We start from the raw sequence: 23,092 nt of genomic DNA, 5'->3' as shown, positions 1-23,092 counted from the left end.
TGAAATGTTATGCTATATTATCTGCAACATACAGCTATTTGTCAAATGATTTGTTTGGTTAATGTTGTGCAGTTTTACGTTTTTATGGTTAATGCCGTACGTGTTGTGTAACGTGTTCAAACCAATATCTAAAAGTAAATTTGAACGAACATTTGCAAGTAATGACTAAATATATTTTTTTAACATCATATCCGATTGTATTTAATTGTACTGCCATAAGCTCGGTCACCACACGTGATAAAAAGCCTTACCAAAGTACAAAGAGCAATATAACTTTGTTTATAAGTGCTATTATTGACAGTTGCATGTCTTACCTGTCTATCAATACACTCGCGAGAGAGTCTCTGTCAAGTCCAAGATTGACGCGCAGCTCTCTCCATCTCGAAAACGCCTGCCGATATTTATCTGGGTTTTATTCCTCCGTTTGTCACACAGTCCGTGACTCCGCGTGTATCCGAATATGGACGCTTTCGTTTTGTTGCCACTTCCATACTCGCCAAAGAGTTCGTGATCCATAACAGCTATAACCGTACAGTCTATGGCTATAACGCTATAACCACCACTTCCGCATTTGACCATGCGATATTCCGGTGTGGTGGGTCATATTTTTTATTTTATTCTTTTTTTATTCTTTGTCAGACGTCTTTATTGTTTATTGTGATGAGAAAAAAAAACTCAATAAAGTTGTTGTAAAAAAAAAAAAAAAAAAAAATCCCGTGTGGTGGAATATCCTATCACATGGTCCACACCGGAAAAAAGGGATATTGCGTCACTGAGGAGCGACATTTCTTTTCCGGGACGGCCAGTTATTTAAAATCGGAATTTCTCTGAAATAAAAAATCTTTGGAGACTTTTGAGATATTGTAAGTACACAACTGGAGGAAATATATCACACTGTGCAAGTTATTTTTGGAAATTTTATTACAAAATTCCTACATATTGGAGCTTTAATATAGCTAATTACAATTTAAAATAACTGCTCCAGTCTTCAGTGTCACGTGGTCCCTCAGAAATTATTCTAAAATGCTGATTTGGTGCTCAAGAAACATTCTTATTTTCATTGTTAAAAATAGTGCTGCTTAAAGAGGATGTCTAATGCTATTTCATGGATTCTGGCTTATTTACACTGTTAAAGAGTTGGATTCTCAGGCTAAACATGGCCAAAGTTTTAAAAAAATAAATTGGACGTACTGTATGACTGAGTATTTCTGTGCCAAATACACTCCTTCAAGATTCATATAAGTTTCAGAAAGTTTTTTTCGAGTATAGCATCATAAAGGGCGGGATTCCTTGTATGGGCACCTCTCCCTGAAAAAGCGTGTGCACACATCAACCAGAGCGAGAGCAAGAGCGAGCCCATCAACGTGCAAGTTCGGGTTACGGAAGCCGTCTGCAATTCTGCACAGCACGCCTCCAGGAGCTTGGCTGTTTTCGGAAAGACTCGGTACAGCGTATCTGTCTTTTATAAATCTGATAAAACTAAAGACTCTTCGGAGATATGAAGGATGCAATTCTACTCTATAGGTACTCAAGATTAACATGAGATATTCAGAAACTGCGTGTGTTATGTCCCTTTTAATATATTTGTGTTTACTGTGATACATTTTTTCCAGGATTCCTTGATGAATAGAAAGTTCAAAAGAACAGCATTTGTTTGAAATATTATAAATGTTTTTACTGTCACTTTTGATCAATGTATTGCATCCTTGCTGAATAAAATTATTAATTTTACAAAAAATAATTAACAGTGTATTGCAATGTAAATTCACCACCCTTACGGCCACTGCTCTTATTAATTGTTAATTTTCACTCTGAAAATTCCAGAAGGGAATGCAGTATTTTAAATTATAAAGTTTTTATTTTACTAAAAATTTTCCCTCTGAAAAGTCCTGGAAACAATTCCCTAGGTTAGGGAGAATTTATAATAATTCCTATTAATTTGCATTGCTTTTTGCTCAGCATCTGTTCATCTCATCCAAGTAGAACAAGAGTTCAAATAAGATACAAAGCTTAGGCTTAATTTGATTTGTTTGCTTGACGAGACATAATGATTTTTTTTGTCGGCCCTCTGCCGCTGTTCATTTATAAGGGATGAAGCGAATAAGAATTAGAAGACAGCCCCAAGTAAGCATATAACGCTAATACTTTCTGTGAGAATCAGCCTTCAAACCGTAAAAGAGTCCCTTCAAACCGTAAAAGTGGATCCATTGCTTCAAGGTCTCAGTGGCTCAGGGCCCTTCTGAGTTATTTCTTCTATAGCTTTAGGCCTTTTATGTCAGTTTGTTCTGTCTTTGTCATCACCTGGGTGAAGCAATGAAAATGGAGGAGCTCCATAGAGTTGGAACAAACAGAGCAGAAGAGGATCTTTGATCACATGATCACAATCTCTGCCTGCTCCCATGGCGCACAGTCTAATAAAAAAATGTCAGTCCCTGTTCATGAGTGACATACAAACTGCATTTGCTCTTTTGCTTGTGATTTTCTGGTTCAGTGCTGGAGCTGCATTGAGTATTAACCAACCTGAGCAAAGGACAAATGGATAGATGCAGAAACCATGACCAGTTTTATGCCTATCTGTCTGCATTTGTCCAGTACTGAGACAGGGGATATAATAAAAGTGATATAATATAGAACAACAGCCTGCAGGGAGAGACAGTAGTAATTGTTGTAGGTCATAATCGTGCTCCCTGGATACAGAATACACAGAAACACACATTTACACATGCTTCAGAATCATACAATAGGGTTTTCTTTTCATCAGCACGACTTCCTTTTCCTTCCCACACGGTTAATGGAGGCATTAGGCTGTCAGTTTACGCCGCTGCTTAGCCCGAGATCAGCCAAAACAACATCAGAAGCCTCTGGTGCTCCAGGAAGAGACATGTGGCTGATTTTATCTCCTGCTGTGTCTTGCCTGTTGGACAGCAGCAGCGAGGACTGAACAATGGGGTGAATCTTTTTTTTTTTTTTTTTTTTTTTTGCAATTTGACATTATTCTTGCAGTTTGTGAATTACACACACACACGCACATATATATATATATATATATATATATATATATATAATCTATTTGATCTGCTGGTTTTGTCTATTAATCTTGTTTTTTTAATAATATTTGAAAACATATGGTTTTCAAAACAGATTGTTTGCCCATATGAAGGTATATTTATTTTAATAATTTTTTGCATCCTTGCTGCTGTCCACTTTGTGACTTTTGAAGTGACCTTGTGAAGTTTTTATTTTATCGTATTTTCATTATTGATTGGTTTAATAATTTTTTGTTGTTTCAGCCCTAATTTATACTTTATAGCAGTATTTTTGTACAGTTTTTTCCATTTAATCTATTTCTAAAAATCAGTATAATAAAGTTATTGTTTTACTGTAATGAATTTTAAAAACTTCTGTATTATAGTCAAGAGAATCTACTGGGAATCACCATTAAGTATATTGAGAATTGCACAGGAACACTGAAGTAAAACATTTTGGTGATAATTTGAGATAATTGGTGAGAAAAACATAATGGTCCTACAAATTGACATTTTATAAATTGACATTCAAATGTTTTTCTTTTTTCTTTTTATTTCTTTTTGGTATTAGGGTAAAATATGACCTTGGCATGTTTTTGTGAGAATCACCCAGTCAAGGCTATCTGACAGACAGTCCAGACGTTAACGACTCACTGCCACGTTTAGAGCCTCTTTTATAGCCCACACATCTTCTGTCAGTAGAGCTGCCATGCATGTATGTTCTCAGTTTCTCTGTTTAAGAACTAATGAGTTCCCTCTCCTAATGATGTGTGCTTACAGATGTGTGCTTACAGATGTGGCTTTACAGTGTGTGTGTGTGTGTGTGTGTGTGTGTGTGTGTGTGTGTGTGTGTGTGTGTGTGTGTGTGTGTGTGTGTGTGTGCAGCGTCTTACACACAGAAAACACTCAAACATGCATTAGCAAGGGAGGGGCGGAATGTTATGGAGCTTTGTGTTTGCCGTCTCCACACAGGATTTCCAATTAGCAACTCTGGTAAAAAAGCTTTCACATTGATTTTCTCTCACCAAAGCACAGTGTGCAAGTCAATTCAATACGTGATTCCTGGAGTAAAACAATTTGGGGCTCTGTCACAGCTCAGATAGGAAGGAGGTGTATACTGATTCGTCTCTCGAGGACAGCACCACCTGTGAGCGTTGATTGTGCAAGTCTGCTCCATATTCCTCATCTGCTTTGGGCTACAATCTGTAACTCCTTGTTAGTCTTAGGCCTGTATCTTTGCCACTTTAAACATTTTATCATAGGTCCATTTTATTATCTGGTCCTCGATTTTTGAACAGTCTGTGCATTAGTGGTGGGGATCTGATTGGCTTTTACATGGTTGCATCAGTAGGTGGCGACAAGTGACTGTCAGTGATCAACTGATTCATTCAAAGATGCTGATTCATTCAGGCACGAGTGAGTCATTGAATCATTAATTCAACTGATTAGTTCAAAAACTTGTATTTGTTTATCAACAAGTGAATCATTGAATCATTTACTCAACCAGTTTGTTGTAACATACTGATTCATTCAGGAATGAGTGAGTCATTATTCACTCAACCAATTCATTGATGTGTGATTTCATTATTTAAATGCTGATTCATTCAGGAACAAGTTACCGGTATTGAATTATTCACTCAAACGATTTGTTCAAAAACACAGATTCATTCAGAACACCATTATGGTGTAAAATATGTCTGACACTTTATGCTGTACATACATTTGTTTAGAACTATTTTCAGTGGCAGAGCAAGAACAGAAAAAGCAATAATGTGTCTAAAATGTAAGTAACTATATTTAGTTTTGCATAAAAGCTGCATCACTAAGCACTGCAGGCATGTTGTTGGTATTGCTTATTTATGAACTTTAGTTTACTGGTAGTAGGACAATATTTTTACAAATTTAAAGCTATTTTTGTTAACTAATGGATTTGTGCATCTTGTTAGGTCCATAACATCATGGAAAGGAAGAGGAAATATTTGCCATTTAACAATCTTATGTTGCTTGAGAAATAGAAAGACGTAGCTTTGAGATGCATATCTTTTGTCTGAGCCCTAATGGTCGGAAGAGAGATCCCATTAATGAGAGCTAATGCTTTATAAACATAAATGAGACTTATGACTCCCCTGCAAATTAGATCTTCAGATGACTTTCTTACATGCAGCAGTGTTTGTGGATGTCTGGTTAGATTTCAGCTCCCACTTGAGCATTTGCAAGAGGTTTTTTGGCAGTCTGAAGGTGGGTTATTGATCAAAACTCCTTCCTCTCACCCTCCTCAGCTGGAGTTTGGTTATTTTGAGACCCAGAGGCCATCGCCTGTGGAGCAGGCTAGCAGGGAGTGCAGGGGTCTTCATTTGTTCTGAGTAGGCTTGGAAGGTTTTGTCTTTGAAAGAACAGGGGTCACTTCTCCTGTTTCAGTTTTACCAACATCATTAATGAGGGCGGTAGGATTAGTATGCTAGGATTAGTAAAATGTTAGATGGATGGATGGATAAATGCTTGTGTTATTGATTTATGCTTGATATTCATAACAGAGAGTTAAATATGTTAATGACTGATTTTATATGGTAGACTTGTTGAACTCCACTACCATTAAAAAGATTTATTTGTTTTGTTTTTGAAATAAATTTCTTATGCTCAACAAAGCTGTATTTATAAAAACAGTAAAACATATTTTCTATTTTAATATTTTTTAAAATGTATATTTATTTATTCCTGGGATGGCACAGCTGAATTTTTAGCAGCCATTAATCCAGGCTTCATCCTTCAGAAATCTAAAATTCTGATTTGGTTTGGAAACATTGCTGATAAATATTTTTGTGAAAACCGATACACTTTTCTTATTTTGGATTTGAATAGTAAGAACGGCATTTATTTGAAATATAAATCTTTTGTAACATTATAGATGTCTTTACTGTAACTTTTCATCAATTAGTACATCCATTGAATAAAAGTATTAATTTCTTTAAAAAAAATTTTTATCTGACTTCTAATCCAATAGCATCAACGTACCATGGTACTGCCACATTACTTTTACTTTTTACATTACTATAGGCCTTTGCTTTTTTAAATCCACAATTGTTAGTAACAAGCATAGTTCGAATTACATGGGGGTAATTGTTCGAATTACAGCCCCCAAAGGGACAGAAATATCAGTTTTGGGGGGGGTCAGATAATTTTTCTGATATTGTGAAAAAATATAATTACAGTTACAATACAAGTCAACTCCTATTTTCACTGTAGGAACATTTTAATGTAAAGCAATTTCAGACACCCCTATTGTGGACCGTACCATTTTTAACCACCGTGGCTAGAAGCAACAGAAATAGAGAACGACTTCAACTTCTCAAGCAAGTGTCAACGTTGAATGACAAAATGCTTGTTTCATAAAGTATCATTCTTTTCAACATTCCTTATTTGGATATTCAAAAATATTTAAAATAATCTAATTTAATACAGTTATAATTTTTCAATGTAAATGATTTAATTGTATTGGTAACAGCCTAGTGTCTAATTATTTTAATTGAATATATTTATCAAATTTAAGAATTTGAAATGAAAGATGGAGCATACATTTAATAAAATTAGGGGGAAAATGCCCTTTATAAAGGTACAAAAAAATATTCTGAGTGTTTTCAAACAGTGATGTAATGAAACATTGACAATTTAAGCTTGAAGGGAGTAAAGCCTCTGTTTAGGCTATTAACGAAATGTAATTTTGCCAAAAGAAGAACTTTTATTTTAAATAAATGTTGATTTTAAATCAGCCTACTTCAGTGTGATATGTTATCATATTATCATGCTTAACACTAAGAATTTGAATAATTATAATGTGATGATCAGATGCAGATATCTAAATCAAAGAATATGGGCGATTTGTGGGTGGATTATTTATTTTTAATAGTGGATTCGGGTGACTCAAAGTGCACCAGATTAATGAATTTATCTTTAAAATGTACAAAATTTTCTTCCAGGGGTGCATGCCCCCGGACCCCCCTAGAGATACCGAAAAATGTGGGAAACACATTAGGCTATATGATGATCTACAACAAAATACACATTTAATTATCTTATTAAAATACATTATTATGATTTTACCACCTCCGCCTCATTTTGAGCCAGGAAAAACCCTGAAATAGGCAACAGGCTTCTTGTAAAGGTATTACTTTTACTGGTAATTAGAATGGTATTTCAGTGCACTTAACTTCTAACTTTTGGGAGTTGATCAAAACAGTTCTCTTTGGGATATATAATAACAATGAGATATTCTGTTGCCTACTGACTATCAGTTTGTCGCATGTTTAGACCTTGTATGTGTGTTGCACAAATGTTGCACTTGGCGATCATGGTGGGGATTGATATGGTGGACCATGATGGTCATAGAAGAAGTGAAGGAGCAGTACCCCTCAATTATGGTGGGGTAATTCGCACTCTGGTAACAAACTAACATATTCGTATGTGTACAAGAGCTTAGTATTCACAGCTTAAAGGGTTAGTTCACGTTTTCTCGTTGGTTTGTCACAATTCGGACATCCAGGAAATGCACACTTTAGAACCATTTTAAACACTACATCGAGACCCATCTGCATCATCTTCTCAGTTCTCGCACATGCGTCGTGAACTTAGAAGCCCACACGGAAGAAAATGAATAGTTGAATAAAGTCGTTATTTTTGTTTGTTTTTGCGCACAAAAACTATTCTCGTCGCTTGATAAACTTAAGGTTGAGCCACTTTAGTCACTTGGGCTATTTTAACGATGTCTTTACTAACTTTTCTGGGCTGGCAGATGAAATTACCTAGAAGCCTATGAAGGAATAAGACAGCTCTCAGATTTCATAAAAAATATCTTAATTTGTGTTCCGAAGATGAACGAAAGTCTTACGGGGTTGGAACAACATGAGGGTGAGTAATTACTGACAGAATTTTCATTTTTGGGTGAACTAACCCATTAAGGGAGGGAAACTAGATCATCTAATCAATATTTTATGACACACAACAAAGTTCAGTGCTCAGAGTTCTTCTTTGTGAATTTCTATCCCTCTTTCTAACATTTTTTTTTCTGGTGAGATTTTTTTTTTACTAGTTCCCTCAGGTAAAGAGTGTAGGCAGCTCAAAAAGACATGTTCTTAAGGTGCTGTTTTTGCTAAGGACATGAATAACACCTCAAATCATTCAGCTTGTTGAGAGGAGGTGTGCTATTACTTTTCAAAGCAATCTGACTTTAAATTCTCACCTAGCGAAGAAGGGAACTGAGACTCGCCTGGGCTTAATGGGCTCTTTTGACTGAAGTAACCACCTAGAACACTAGTATCCACCTAGCGCCACCTAGCAACAATATCGGCATTTTGAAACTGCTCAGAATACATTAGCAACCGCATAACTAACACTCACAGAAAATATTTGAAAAAATATTGCTGTATCATTTTAGTTTAGCCTGGACCTAGTGTTTTCTTTATATAACATTTTGTAACATGGTTTGTTTTTACAGTTTATTGTTGTTATTCTGTCTTACTACAGTCATTTGAATTTGTGAAGGACAGCCATTTGTGATGGACAGCCTACAAAGCTACACTTGAGAGCTACCTATTGAGAGTAAACACTAAAAAGTATCAGAAAGCGTCATTACCCTTAAAAAATATGACAGGTTGTTAGACTTCATTACCCAGCCTGGCATATTCATATTAGTGAGGTAAAACAGCACCTCAGCAACAATGCCAGCTGCTAGCATGGACCAAATATTAATTACAGACTGTGTAAATAAATAATAAATTCGGTTAGGGGGCATACTGAGTGGTTTGGAGGTGCTCCTCTCCTGCTGTGGAGTGTGTCTAATAGGGCTGGCCCCTGGTCTGCTGGCTTGTTACTGTAATGGCTGTGTCCTTCTCCAGCTAAGAGAGTTCATGTAAACATGACAGGAACTACTGTTCACACTGGGTCATAGCGCATTAGCCTAGCCTTGTAAGGAGTCAGGGTAAAGATCAGTGCGCAGAGCACAGTTTGGAAGAAATTTTCGCATGTTATCAGAAGAATACTACAAGAAAAATAGCAGTAGATCATAAGAGAGGGACAAAGGAGAAGCAGACTTTCTCTGCTGAGTAAGATGTAAATGGACCCGCTTTTGTGGAACTTTGGGCAATGTCACGAAGACTGATTACAATGAGCTTATGAATTATCATTATAATCAGAGAAGTGACTCCTCTGTGACTTCCTTCAGCTACATAGTTTCCCCCAGACAACAGGATGATGAAAGGAGCTTGACTACTATTTCAGGTCTCCAACAGACAGATACATTTGGGACTTGTTCATTTCCACTTGGAGGCATCACCTTCAACAGTCATTTATCACAAGTAGCCTGTCCCACACTTCGCCAAGCAACAGCCTATCACAACTACACACTTGGGAAGTTTCATATCTCCGCTCTGCACATCACTGCCATTTTGTCGCCAGGGTTTGGCACTATTCAGATTAGAATTGAGAATAAGTGTTAAATTCCAAATCAGTACTTGAATGTAAATAGAATTTGAATTGAGGTAGCAAACATAATCCAGAATTGCAATTCGAATTTGAAATAAACGATTTAAAATTCTAACTATATATTTTTTTTTTAACTTAGGGCAGTTTGTCAAACCAGATAAAGCCAAATTTGCAAGTCTTGACCACTTAGACCACTGATTGGTGTTTCTCCTCAAACAGGTACAATTATTTTGGAGCTCTTGCCCAAGCACCGTGTCTCTCTGTCAGAGCCTTCGGGTCACTAATCTCTGTGCTTGATCAATGGCTCTGGGGTTAGCCCAGCTGTTCAAGGTGACAACGGTGGGCCAGGGCGATCTTTCACTTTTATGCTGTGGGCTCATGCAGACTCATGCAGTGCAGCATGATAAAGCACCTTGGCTTGCTCAGTGGTACTTGGACAAGCTCTGTAATTCCTCTTGTCGAGTTGCATCATCGTCATCTCTCTGATCTGAGTCACGCTTTTTAATCATCTGTACTGAAAAATCCAACTTTTTTGCGGTTAGCAGTATATTGGAACATGGTAATCCATTTGTAGCTGGTCTAAGTTGTTTATCAGCTGGTCTAAGATGGTCATTAGTTGGTCTGAGGTGATCATTAGCTAGTCAAAGCAGGTCATTAGGTAGTCAGAACTGGTCATCAGCTGGTCATTAGCTAGTTCAAGCTGCTCATTATCTGGTATAACTGTTCATCAGCTGGTCTAAGCTGGTCAGTAGCTGGTCAAAGCTGGTCATTAGGTAGTATGAGCTATTCTAGCTTGTATAAGATGGTCATTAGCTAGTCCACACTGGTCATCAGCTAGTCTGAGCTGGTCATTATCTCATCCGAGTTGGTTATTAGCTCGCCTGAGCTAGTTCTTAGCTGGTAGACATCTTGGACAAAAAACAAGTTTGTAACTACTGTAACTACAACTACTGTAACTTGTGTGGTCAGGCTGTTTTTTGAAACATAGTGGCTGTTTTTTTAGCTAATTTTCAACTTGTACCAACTTATGACCAGCTTGGATTAGCTAATGTCCAGTTTAGGCCGACTATAATCTGGCTACCATGTTAAGATGGATTTTTCAAACTGCCGTCATTAAACTTGCTGATGTAGTGTTTTGGGAACTAAATCTCTTAAAGTTCAGAAGGGTAGCAAAACAAAAATATTTTGTGTCAGTTGCTTTGTCACGGGGCCATCAGTATGGACTCTTCACATGCTTTTCTCTTCCACAGTCTGAATCCTTATAGCTACGATGAGAGTTGCGTGTCTAGCAGTGTAGACCATCTACCTCTGGCCGCTTTACCGCTGCTCGCCATAGCTGCTCCACACTACCAAGATGCCGTCGCGACCGTGATTTCCCGGGCCAACCAGGTGTACCACAGCTTTCTGCAGTCTCCAGAGGGGCAGGGGTTCACAGGGCAGGTGAGTTCAGGAGCGCCCAACAATATTAAGTTGCAGTCTTATTAGCCATGGGCAAAAGGTACATGTATAAAGCATCGCTCACACAGAAGTCCCTTTCAAACCAAACAGCTTTCTGTTGGACAATGTGGCAAATTTGTGTGATAAATTGAACATGAGTGAAAACTTTTCCATCCTCATGCAAAACTCCCGATTTTAACTTATTATCAGAATTGTGTTTAACAGCTACTCTCTCAAAATTCTTAATTGTTTGTATATGCATATTTTGCTATAAACTTAAAGTGTATTGTTTCTATTTATATAATCAACAACTTTAAATTAATACTTTTTATGTCTTCATTGTTTTTAAATGATTGTCTTTCACAATGTTTCATGGGATTGTAACTCTTTCCCTCATTAAACCTGTTAAATATTTCTTGTACCTTTGTGATTTTGTTGATTTTCAAACTTTTTTTTTGCTTCAAATCAAAGTCTCTAAAGTTGTGATTTACCTTGTAGCTGGTTGGTTCAGTTCATGGCTTATAACGTTTTAACAAAAATCCCTATAGGAAAAATGTATGTAAATTATACTTCTGGAACCAACACCACAAAAAAAGTGGGCAGGCAGTGGTAAAAGTGACTGCATGCGATTGCATCTCAACCCTGAAACCATTTTTGACTGCTTTTCCATGACAATCGAGATTGGGCCACACAGGCAGATGAAGGCAGTCCCAGATCAGTATTAGGAAGGCAAATGCTGTCTGGAGCAGCAGTGGGAAGGGTGTGTGGGTCTGTGGCAGGGATAGTGACTCATCAGTGATGAGTCATTCAAAACAGACAAAAAGGAGGGGGTCTTTCCACTCATCTTACTCCATAATCTCACATGATTAATACAATAACACACTCCTGTCAATTTAGGAGGCACAATGATTTCCTAAAGTGGTGACTGCAGTTTATGAGCTGTGTGTCAAGTGTTGACTCTCTAGGGAGCCGGACTATTCAAATAGCATATTAGCCCTCATGTTTTGCAGAAAAATTGGTGTGCTTTTTGACATGGTCATAGCCGTGTAGTTCATTTACAGTGTGGCACAGACTCGTCTGTTGCTGACACTGATAATTAGACCTGTGGATTTGTTTGTTTTTGGAGCATCTATACATTATTTGTGCTCATCAGCATCAAATAGGAAAGCGCTAGAGTTGCCGCTGTGTTATTTCTGTGCAATTAATTAAACATGTTATTTACTGTCAGGCTTCACTGTTGATTGAGCTGTCATTTTGCAATCTTGAGATTTGCCTGACGGTGTTGATTGCATGCAATAACACTGCACTGATTCTGGCTGAATTAGTTTGTGTGTGTGTGTGTGTTTTGTACAGGTGTGTTTGTTGGGTGACTGTGTGGGAGGTGTGCTGTGCTTCGACGCTCTCTGTTTCAGCAACAGCCCACGACACAGCAGCCGACATAACAGCACAGAGAGCTTAAAGGTTTGTTCTTAAACACTGAATCATTCCGTTTTCTAACACATCTGTAACTTCATTTGTTCTTTTCTTTCTTGTCTTATTGTGGTTCTAGTAAAAAATCACTTTTAGTGGGAATGCACTGTTGACATTATATATACTGTATATCGATATACTGTTATATTACTGATATATTTTGCATCCCTAAAATTGAGATCTCTTAGACTGCAATGAGATGTTATTGGAGAATAAATGGAGGCATTTGCTTAAGTCTTCTGCTTCTCTGTTTTTTTCCCCTTGTTAGTATCACATCTTTAAGGTTGTAGATCTCAACAATGTTGCAAACTCTTCTCATATATGCCAAGATGTCAAAGCCTGAATATCTCAATTTCCAAAATGTCTCATTAAAATTCATAGCAAAATAATCTGAGCTATTCTATCCACAGTTATTTTATAGCTTTAACTCTGAATGTCGACAGTTGTCTCATTATCTATTTCTATCTCTGAATGCTCTGAGACAAAGTCGATGAAACATCACCAAGAGCTCAATTTAGTCCTCTGAGCTATGAAGGAGCAACTTCTGAGCAAATTCCTGTGGGTTTTTCAGTCAGATCTTCAGGGAGCACAGAACATCTGTCACACCAGGCAGACTTTATTTGACACTCTACTTCAGCACTCGCTTATATTATTTTCACAATTATATAAACAATGACTGTATTCAACTTGCTGTCTCACTTTTCCCACACACTCAGGATAACCCTGAGGTCAGTCCGAGCCTGAGCTCCAGCAAACGTCTTAGCAGGAGCAACATCGACCTATCTGCCCCCAGTGAGACCCGCAATAGGAAAACTCCACTCAGGCGCAAACAGAGCGACTCGTATGATGGAGACTCTTCTGGCAGCCAGCACCACCCATTCCTCAGCAGGTACAGCATACAAGAACAGAGACCAAATGCTGTTTTATGATGCTTTAAGTGATTGTTTCTACTGCAATATTTTCTCCATGCAGAGACAATCCATGAAGAGGCATTTTCAGCATTGCTCTTGTTTTTTTGGAGTAGTCTGACATGTTAACATTGGCCTAACCAATAGTGTGAGTTTGAGGTGGGTTTTTGTTCAAACAATGGCAGAAGAGAAGTAAATTTAAAATTCTTTTTGCAGCAGATCAGCATCCTTAGTCATTCTCTATTTTTTGGATTATCAGTAAAATGCACTTCTTTTCTGGTAAGAAGAAATCAGAACAAGATTATTCAGATGTGTCCCCCTGGCCAAGCCATCCATAAATGTGTCACTCTTTTTCCCATTTCTGTTTATCAATATTGGCTGCTCGATGGCATGTTGCGTGCTGCGGTGCTATTAATAGTCACAGCTGCAGTCAGTGTGCAAGTACTGTATGAGAGAATGAGGCGCAGACTGAACGATGCCTTTTCAATAGAAGTTGCTCAATGCCACGGCGGCAAAGGTCCAAACATCCAACTGTTTATCTTCTAAATGATGCTATTTAGGGTATTGATGTGTCAAAAGAGTTTTCTCAGCACTGTTGTTGTCACAAACCTTCAGCACAGCTCTTTTATTAAAATAGTTCCTAAAACAGTAGCATTCTGTTGTATTTACCCTCGATTAGAGCTAGCAATTTGTTATGTCATTGTGCATAAAATTACATATCAAATAAACTAGTCTATTTGTACAGATTTGAGTTAGGGTTAAGCTGTGTCATGTCGAGGGGTAAATTAAGTCACTGAAGAATAAATTAAGAATAAATCAAATTTACACACAAATAAGAATAAATACATTATTTAAAAAAAGCTCTTTGCAATTTCCCAAAATCTTAAATCCTATAAGCTGGTCAGGAAAATATAATATTGTATGATATTATAATATAAAATTATAATCAATATATTTATTCTAAAAGTTGTGAAACATTTTTTAAAACTATTCATTTACAGTATTTATGTATATATTTATTAATTATGATATTATACTATTATCCTGAATATTTTAATGTTGTGAAACAATTTTCAACATATTTTGCAAATATATTGTAATTTGTAATATTACAGTTTTTTTAAATATTCAAAATGCAAATATTATATATTATACTGTAATAATCAGTATATTTTAATGTAGTGATATTTTCAACATGTTTTTTACTTAATATTTCCTGGATGCAAAGCTTTCTAGCGCTATTAGTTTAGTAACTTGCACAACGGAAGCATCTGGCACACTTTACCCCTCAGGTGTCATTTTGGGAAAAGTGCTTCATTTGATAATTCATGCTTAATGTTTTGTCAAATGTGACATGATATATGTGCAGTGCAACCTATTTTTGTATATTTATATGTATGTTTAAATATTATGATAAATTTGCTGTTAGCTCAAACTCATTTTATTTTCCATCTAGAAAATACACATTGATATGCAAAAATAAACAAAAAAAGTAGGGGGGTTTTTTCAATAAAAAAACTTGCTTCAGTGCACCATGGTGCTGGTTGGCCTAGTGATTGATATTGATGATTGATCTAGCGACCTCCTTTGTGCAGGTACTATAGGGCCGCTTAGAGAAATGCCGGACAAAAGCACTGACTCTCACCCAGGACTGATAGCGCTGGATGATTGATCTAGCAACCTTCTCATTACCAGCCCTTGCATTGCAAGTTATCTTGCCGTAGTTTTTTATATCTTGGGCTTTGTGCAGTCACTATAGGGCCGCTTAGAGAAATGCCGGACAAAAGCACTGATTCTCACCCAGGACTGATAGCGCTGGACTGGAGGGAGACTTATCACTTAGCTCATCCATACCCCTCAGCTGTACTACATTTCACTCCCAATCATCTGTCCCCGGGGCCCTGTACACCCCATCCTTTTCACACTCAGTCTGAGGTGAGATAGCCAGTCAGAGTCTTTAAGAGCTTTTCTGTCATCACTTGTAGAGTGATGATAATAAAGACAAACAATGTGCAAAAAGAGTGGAGATTTGAAAGGCAGTGAGGAAATACTTATTGACGGTCTAGCAGAAAAATTCTTGCTGTAATCCATTGGGGTTAGATACAATTTTATATCAGGACCCGCATTTCTTTTTCTTTTCATTTTTCAAGGAAAACTGGTTCAGACAATTTGATTAAGAAATAATTGTTGGATTTGCCAAAGCCAAAACCAGGTTTTGACAACAGATAGTCAGAATTTATGTTGAAGCCCTTAGTAGCAAGTAAACTATCCGTGAGCACAATTGTGTATTGTTATTAGTTTTTTCTGGGTATTTTGGGTGACTTAAACAACTCCCGGAATGTTCAGAGTCATCCAAAGGCAAAAACTCTGTAGCGTAACTTTTGAAGTAAATCTCATCAATGTGTGTGTACAGGGCCGGATTAACAATTTCCTGTGCCCTGGGCAACAAGACTCAAGGCCCCCCGTAGTTATGGGGGTTCGGGTGCATGCTCCCCCGAGAAAATTTGGATTTCTCTGACCTACATATGTGCAATTTAGGACTTTTGAAGGCCAAAAAATTATAAGAAATAGGCTAGCTTTAAAACCTTGTCATTAGATTATTTGTCTGCTCTCTCCTCATCTTCATATTTCTTATTCTCTCAGTATTCTTATACTGGCCTATTTCTACCTCTCCTAAAGCTGAACTTTGACTGATAGTCTTTTCATTTTCGTCTGTGTCAATGACGAAAATAAACATAGGCTCAACTGATATTTATACGTTTTATGAATCATTTTCTTAGACATGTTAATTTACTCAAGGCTACCAGGAAAGCTGTATAGCTGTAAAGTCAGTATTGACATTAGGAACCTTCTGCAAGCTTTGGAATTTGAAAACGTCTGTTTTTAAATGTTAAAGGTAATTTTAAATAATACAAATTATAGACTACGTTTAACGCAGTTGGTGGAATTGGCAGAAGTTCCCTTAAGCATCGTGCGCTGTGGAAACGCGTCAAAGCATTCTCAGGTATAATTATGCAGCATTAATGCACGAATGATTTTGAACGCATATTTCATCATGTCGATATACAATGGTCACATAATGTTAAAACTAATCTTGCTATTGATATCTTTGTTAGACTACCGACCCTATAGAACAAATGTCCGGCTAATATCGAAACTGAAACGAACTTTACCGCGCTCAACCAGCGGGAGTGCATTTCACGAATTAGTAATCTCTGGCGTTCAGCGGGGAGGGAGGAAAGTCGCGTGAACCCGCGTAGATGCACTTTATGCAGTGAAGAAGATCGTAAAGAGTTTGATAACTTTATTAAATTTCTGTGTATTTCCTACCTGTCAGGGCCCCCTAGATGTCATGGGCCCCTGGGCAAGTGCCCAGTTGCCCTAATGGTTAATCCGGCCCTGTGTGTGTATATGTGCATTCAGTTTGATACAGGATGGAACAGACCTGAGACCAAGCAGCAGCACCAGTATAATGTTGAATCCAGGTCGCTTTGACTTTGAGGTGTCGGATTGTTTTCTGCTGGGCTTTTCTGTTATCACTTGTAGAGTGATGATAATAAAGACAAACAATGTGCAAAAAGAGTGGAGATTTGAAAGGCAGTGAGGAAATACTTATTGATTTTTTTTTCTGGGTATTTTGGGCAACTTAAACAACTCCCAGAGTCATCCAAAGGCAAAAACCCTGTAGTGTAACTTTTGAAGTAAATCTCATCAATGTGTGTGTATATGTGCATTCAGTTTGATACAGGATGGAACAGACCTGAGACCAAGCAGCAGCACCAGTATAATGTTGAATCCAGGTCGCTTTGACTTTGAGGTGTCGGATTGTTTTCTGCTGGGCTGTCCTCTTGGATTGGTGCTAGCCATGAGACGCACTGTGCTTCCCGCTGTCCAGGGTTGGTGTAAAAATTCTCCAGTTAATTACCAGAACATGTTGTCCTCTTGATACACTGGCAGGCATTCCCATTAGATTGTCCTCCTCCTCAGTCATATTTACAATTAATTTAGTCATGTCTATCTTTTCTTTTTATCCTGCAGTGTCTCAGCTCCGGCCTGCGTGTTCACAGATCTTCAACTTGTTTTACCCCTCCGACCCATCTGCCTCTAGACTGGAGCCCTTGCTACGCTCCGAATTCCACAAACTGCCTCCGTTCCCTGTTCCTCGCTACCAGCGCTACCCTCTGGGAGACGGCCGCTCCACCCTTATCGGTGAGTGAGATATCCCGTTGAGAATCAATTAAACTGTTCAGCGCTAAACCACATGCACAAATAAAGCACAATATTCACTCATTTGTTCATTTTATTATGTTTCATAATTGCTTTGTCACAGTAATGCGCTTATCTTAGGCTGCCAAATTATGTGCTATTTTGAGGAATGATTCTTGTTCGGTTGTTAACAATGTTTTCTTGTGAAGAAACTACAGTCTTTCTCACTGGATTTCTTCGGTGACTTCCTTTTTTCGTATGCATCCTTTTCCTGACAGATAACCGCTAACCTGAGCAATGCTGTGCCTTACATTATTTTACTCCGTGTCAGATTCCCTGGAGCTTTACCAAGTTCTGCAGGCTGGTGTCTCACCCTGTAATGAGGTCCTGATTTATTTAGAGCATACTTTATCCTGCTTTGCAGACATATTTAATTGGTGTATGGCATCCATTTTAGGCTCATCCTATATTCTAGACTATGCCTAGAATTAGAAGTAACAAAGTAAACGGAGAACTAAAGTGAAGCGAAACTAATAACAGTGGCTGAACTGAAACAAACATAATCAACAAAAATAAACATGCTAAGATGAAAACATTGATTTAACATAATGACCTGAAATAATGAAAAGTAAACATCTGAAAATCTGATAACCTCGAGAAACAAAAAACTACTCCAAATCTGTTGTGTAAATAAGCTGTTTCGAAGATCATTTGACATGAATGCAAATACAGTATTAGCTGTGCAATCTTCCTGAAAAAAAGGGATTATAACCCTCATCAGCACAATGCAACAGAGAGAGGCATCAGCCATTGAGAGGAAAGAGTCTGTGTCTCACAGGAAATGTGACACTGACTTTTAATTATATCAAGTCTCACTCTGCTGATCATAGGCGAAGAATGTCACAATATTTGTTAGATACCGAGGCATGGATGTGTCTAATTTAATGCATGCACTCACACACCACTCACACATGCTCTGTTTTTAATGCAGTAGTTAATAATTGCCATCCTAATGGAGTATCTCTGGAACGGCCTCCCATGTGTAAGGTTCTTTCATTATGAATCATTACAGATTTACTCAGCGGGCCTTTAATGTGAGAAATGTATCTGATATCCATCTGTTTTCCTGTTTATGCTGTTCCTGTGCATTTGGATTGATTCATTTCATTTGGCGGCCGGAAAATCCGGAGCCATTCATTTCAAGTAGTTGAAAACTGGGGAGTGAGATTCTAAAGCCGTATGTGGAGCAACATCACAGAATTCTTTTTCTCATTACGCTGAAGAGCAGCATGATTCTTTCCACTGAACTCTGTATTCCTCTCCATATTGCTTTCAGCCCCTCATGCCCAGAGCTCATATACCACCTCGGCCTCATCTCAAAGGTCTCTCTTGTGTTATTCTACAGCGCAGTAAATGCTGTATCCTGCCGTGCCTTAGTCTTCAGTCTTCTCTGAGTCGCCCGATCACTTTCAAGTCCAGTAAGCCTGTATTTTGAGCAAGACCTCTCGCTCAATTGACCTCTCTTATTGCGTTCTAGTGTATGTTTCCATTTTTCCCGCCTAAAAGTTGAGTGTTGTGCCCCTGCCATCATGTCTCTGACCTTCAGCCAGGGTTCCAGACTAAAACTGGCTCCTAAAGTGTTTTAAATATTATACGTAGATTCAATATAGATGGACTGTCTGCAGTGCGTAAATAGTAATTATATATGCACTTCAGTTCATTAAATGTATTGTGTGTATAGTGTTCTTCAAGTGTATACCAGGGGTGAAAAACTCAGTTCATGAGGGCCACAGCCCTGCAGAGTTTAGTTTAAACCCTAATTAAACACACCAGCTAATCAAGTCCTTCAGGCATATTTGAAAACTATCTGTATGTGGGTTGGGCTGTGTTGTGCACATCTGGTGTATAGTGTATTGCTGTTTAACCAGCAATCACTGACATGTTTTGTGAGAAAGGGATGTAAAAGAATGTACCAAACCTATGCATACCATTTTAATTCTTTGGAGACAATTGTGTATCTTTAAATTACATGTTGGTAAATGTCGGTCTCATTAACAAACTTGACTGCATCGATTCAGTGATTTGGGGAGTCGTTAGATGATTCTAATAGTTATTGCTTTCAATCAGTCTGTTATATTGATTCATTAAAAACAAAAACAGCTAATTAGAGTCATTTTTGCAATTCGGATATCTCAAGTCCACTTGTTGATTTAAGTCAAATAAAACAGAATGATGCAGAATTGGAAACATTTTTGCATACAGATGACAAAGTTATGCAAACGATCCTCATTCACATCCTTGAAAATGTGTAACTTTGTATAGAAACATACATTTCAGGATTCTTTGGATTGAAAGTTCTAAATAATAGAATTTATTTGAAATATATTTTTTGTAATAATTTTTAAGCGTCTTTGCTGAATAAAAAAAAAAAAATCGTACTCCAAACTTTTGAACGGTAGTGTACATGCCCTCTATAGATGACCAAGTGACATCTGATCACACTACATTGATGGTTATAAAATTTGCCTATAATTTTGAATAACATTTGTATTTTGTTTTGTAGTCGAGTCCCAAAATAGATAAATAGCCCTGGATAAGATGCAGTAGGCATTTTTGAGGAAAAGTACTTCAAGTCTTGTTTCTATATGATTTTTAGGTGCTGAATCCATTTCTGCCATATAACAAGTTGTAAACATCACTGTTTTGGCATAAACAATAAAAACAAAATGGCTGCCAAAAAAAAAAAACGTTTTAGTGCATTTATTGCAGTTTAAACATTAGAACTAAACTATGCATTCTCAGAATATTTAAACATGTAAACAATGAAAAAACAACATTAACATGAAAGGGACAGTTTTTAATGGCTGCTGGAATTATGCCAAGGTACCAAGGTACACTGGGAAGCATATATCAGTGGAAATATGCAATTATGCCCAGCCCGAAGGGGGGGACTTGGAATACACATGACCCCAGGGGGCTGCATATTGAGAATCACTGGGGTGTCCAGCTGCAGGTGGAATATTTCAAACCCAGGGGTGGCAAGGTGGCTTGCCGAGGGAAAGATACATACTCAGAGAGGCTTACATTAGAATACACACGTGGGGGTCACCCAGAGGCCGTGTTAGGTGTCGCCCAGAGGCCGTGTTAGGTGTCGCCCAGCCTGCAGCTCTACAGATGTCTGTTAGCGAGGCGCCATGCGCTAGAGCCCAAGAGGATGCCACACCAAGGGGGCATGGTCAACCTTGCTGCTGGTAAGCCAAAGCAATGGCGTCCACTATCCAGTGAGACAACCTTTGCTTGGAGAGAGCCTTTCCCTTCAGCTTCCCACCATGACAGACAAAGAGCTGGTCTGAGGTCCTGAAACACTGCGTTCTGTCTACGTAAGCACGGAGGGTGCGTACTGGACAGAGCAGTGCCAAGGCTGGGTCTGCCTCCTCCGAGGGCAGCGCTTGCAGGTTTACCACCTGGTCTTGAAAGGGTGTGGTGGGAACCATGGGCACATATCCAGGCCGGGGTCTCAGGATCCCGTAAGAGTTAGCCGGTCCAAATTCCAGGCACGCTTCGTCAACCGAAAATGCCTGCAGGTCCCCTACCCTCTTGATGGAGGCCAATGCAACCAGGAGTGCTGTCTTCATTGACAGGAACTTAAGCTCCACTGATTGCAGAGGCTCAAAGGGAGCACACTCTGCAGAGCAGTTAAAACCACTGAGAGGTCCCAAGAGGGTATGAGAGGAGGGCGAGGAGGATTCAGTCTCCTCACTCCTCTCAGGATCAGGTTGTGCTTTCCAATGGACTTACCTTCAACTGCGTCGTGATGTGTGGCAATGGCGGCACCATACACTTTCAGGGTAGAGGGAGACAGCGTTCGCTCCAACCCTTCTTGCAGGAAGGAAAGCACGACACTGATCGGGCCTTTCGTGGGTTCTTGAAGTTTAGAAGAACACCAGTTGACGAAGAGGTTCCACTTCAACGCATAGGCATGTCTCGTGGACAATGCTCTAGCATAAGTGATGGTAGCCACCACCGCTGGTGGTAGGGTACTCAAACCTGCCTCGTCCCGTCCAGGAACCACACATGGAGGTTTCAAAGATCGGGACGAGGGTGCCATAGGGTGCCCCGTCCCTGAGAAAGCAGGTTCTTTCTCAGAGGAATTGGCCAGGGAGGTGCTGTCGCGAGGAGTACTAGTTCTGGGAACCAGGTGCGGTTGTGCCAATACGGGGCAACCAAAATTACCTGCTCCTCTTCCTCCCTGATCTTGTGCAAAGTCTGTGCAAGAAGGCTCACTGGGGGAAACGCATACTTGCGGAGGCCCCGTGGCCAGCTGTGCGCCAGTGCATCCGTGCTGAGCGTGCCCTCGGTCAGGGAATAAAACTGGTCGCAGTGGGACGAGTCGTGGGAGGCAAACAGATCTACCTGTGCGTCCCCGAACTGATCCCAAATCAGCTGAACCGGTTCTAATACGGACTAATACGTGCTGACCCCTGAGCAACGCACAGAAGAGGTGCGGGGCGAGACGTACAGCCTGCAACTCGAGGCTATTGACATGACAAAGGTGCTGGGGTCCTGTCCTGGAGCCCGCGGCCGCATGTCCATTGCACATGGCACCCCAGCCCATTGTGGAGGCATCTGTTGACACAACAACATGCCAGGAAACTCGTTCTATGGGCACTCCAGCCCATAGAAAACTGAGGTTTGTCCACGGGGTGAAGGTCTGACGGCAGGTCAAAGTCACTGGGACTCGGAGCATGCCGTGTTGCCATGCCCACCTCGGGACTTGATCGCGAAGCCAAAGCTGAAGCGGTCTCATATGAAGCAAACCGAGCGGCGTTACTGCGGCTGCGGATGCCATATGCCCCAGGAGCCTCTGAAATAGTTTCAGTGGAACCGCACTCTTGTCCTCGAACTGACGAAGGTAAGTCAGCAGTGACTGCGCGCGCTCGGCGACCGAGTCGATTTCCATACCGAGAGAAGAGATCCTTTGCACGGAGCAGAGTTTGCTCTTCTCCCAGTTGACCCGGAGGCCCAGACAAGCTAGGTGTCGGAGCACTAGGTCCCTGTGTTCGCAAACCTTGTCTCGAGAGTGAGCTAGGATCAGCCAGTCGTCGAGAGGAACAAGGGCTGCCTTGACAACCTTCGTGAAGACGAAAGGAGACAGGGCTAGCCCGAAAGGGAGAACCACGTACTGGTATGCCTGCCCCTCAAATTATATATATATATATATATATATATATATATATATATATATATATATATATATATATATATATATATATATATATATATATATATATATACATATACTGGTATGCCTCATTTGCATATGTAAACATGACATTTCAGGAAACTTGTAATACAAAAAATGTCTGTCTCTATGCAAGTGAAAAACTGGAAAGGTTTTATGGTGATATCTATAACTTAAAAATTTTACCCTATCCACCTGTAGTGTTTTGGCTGTGAATAATGCACCTATTGTTTCGATAACAATTACAAGAAAATGGGACCCTTATTTCAATGTTATACGGTGGATCCTTATTCAGGAGACATTGAACTTTCTAAAAATGTGGTATAACA

The 23,092-nt window shown here is 39.1% G+C and overlaps 1 protein-coding gene across 1 annotated transcript in view; it reads left to right on the top strand.

The window, feature by feature from the left end:
- pitpnm3 (PITPNM family member 3) overlaps nt 1–23,092 on the top strand; it is a 91,191-nt gene that overhangs the window by 49,006 nt on the left and 19,093 nt on the right. Inside the window, exons 6-10 of the mRNA XM_081370690.1 lie at nt 10,751–10,940; nt 12,291–12,398; nt 13,124–13,296; nt 17,054–17,211; nt 17,354–17,524. Coding sequence (XP_081226816.1) covers nt 10,751–10,940; nt 12,291–12,398; nt 13,124–13,296; nt 17,054–17,211; nt 17,354–17,524 — 800 coding nt within the window. The remainder of the gene's footprint in view (nt 1–10,750; nt 10,941–12,290; nt 12,399–13,123; nt 13,297–17,053; nt 17,212–17,353; nt 17,525–23,092) is intronic.

The sequence above is a fragment of the Scardinius erythrophthalmus genome (genome assembly GCF_964197995.2).
Source record: "Scardinius erythrophthalmus genome assembly, chromosome: 7".
NCBI classification, from domain to species: Eukaryota; Metazoa; Chordata; class Actinopteri; order Cypriniformes; family Leuciscidae; genus Scardinius; species Scardinius erythrophthalmus.
This window is presented reverse-complemented; position numbering and strand designations above follow the sequence as displayed.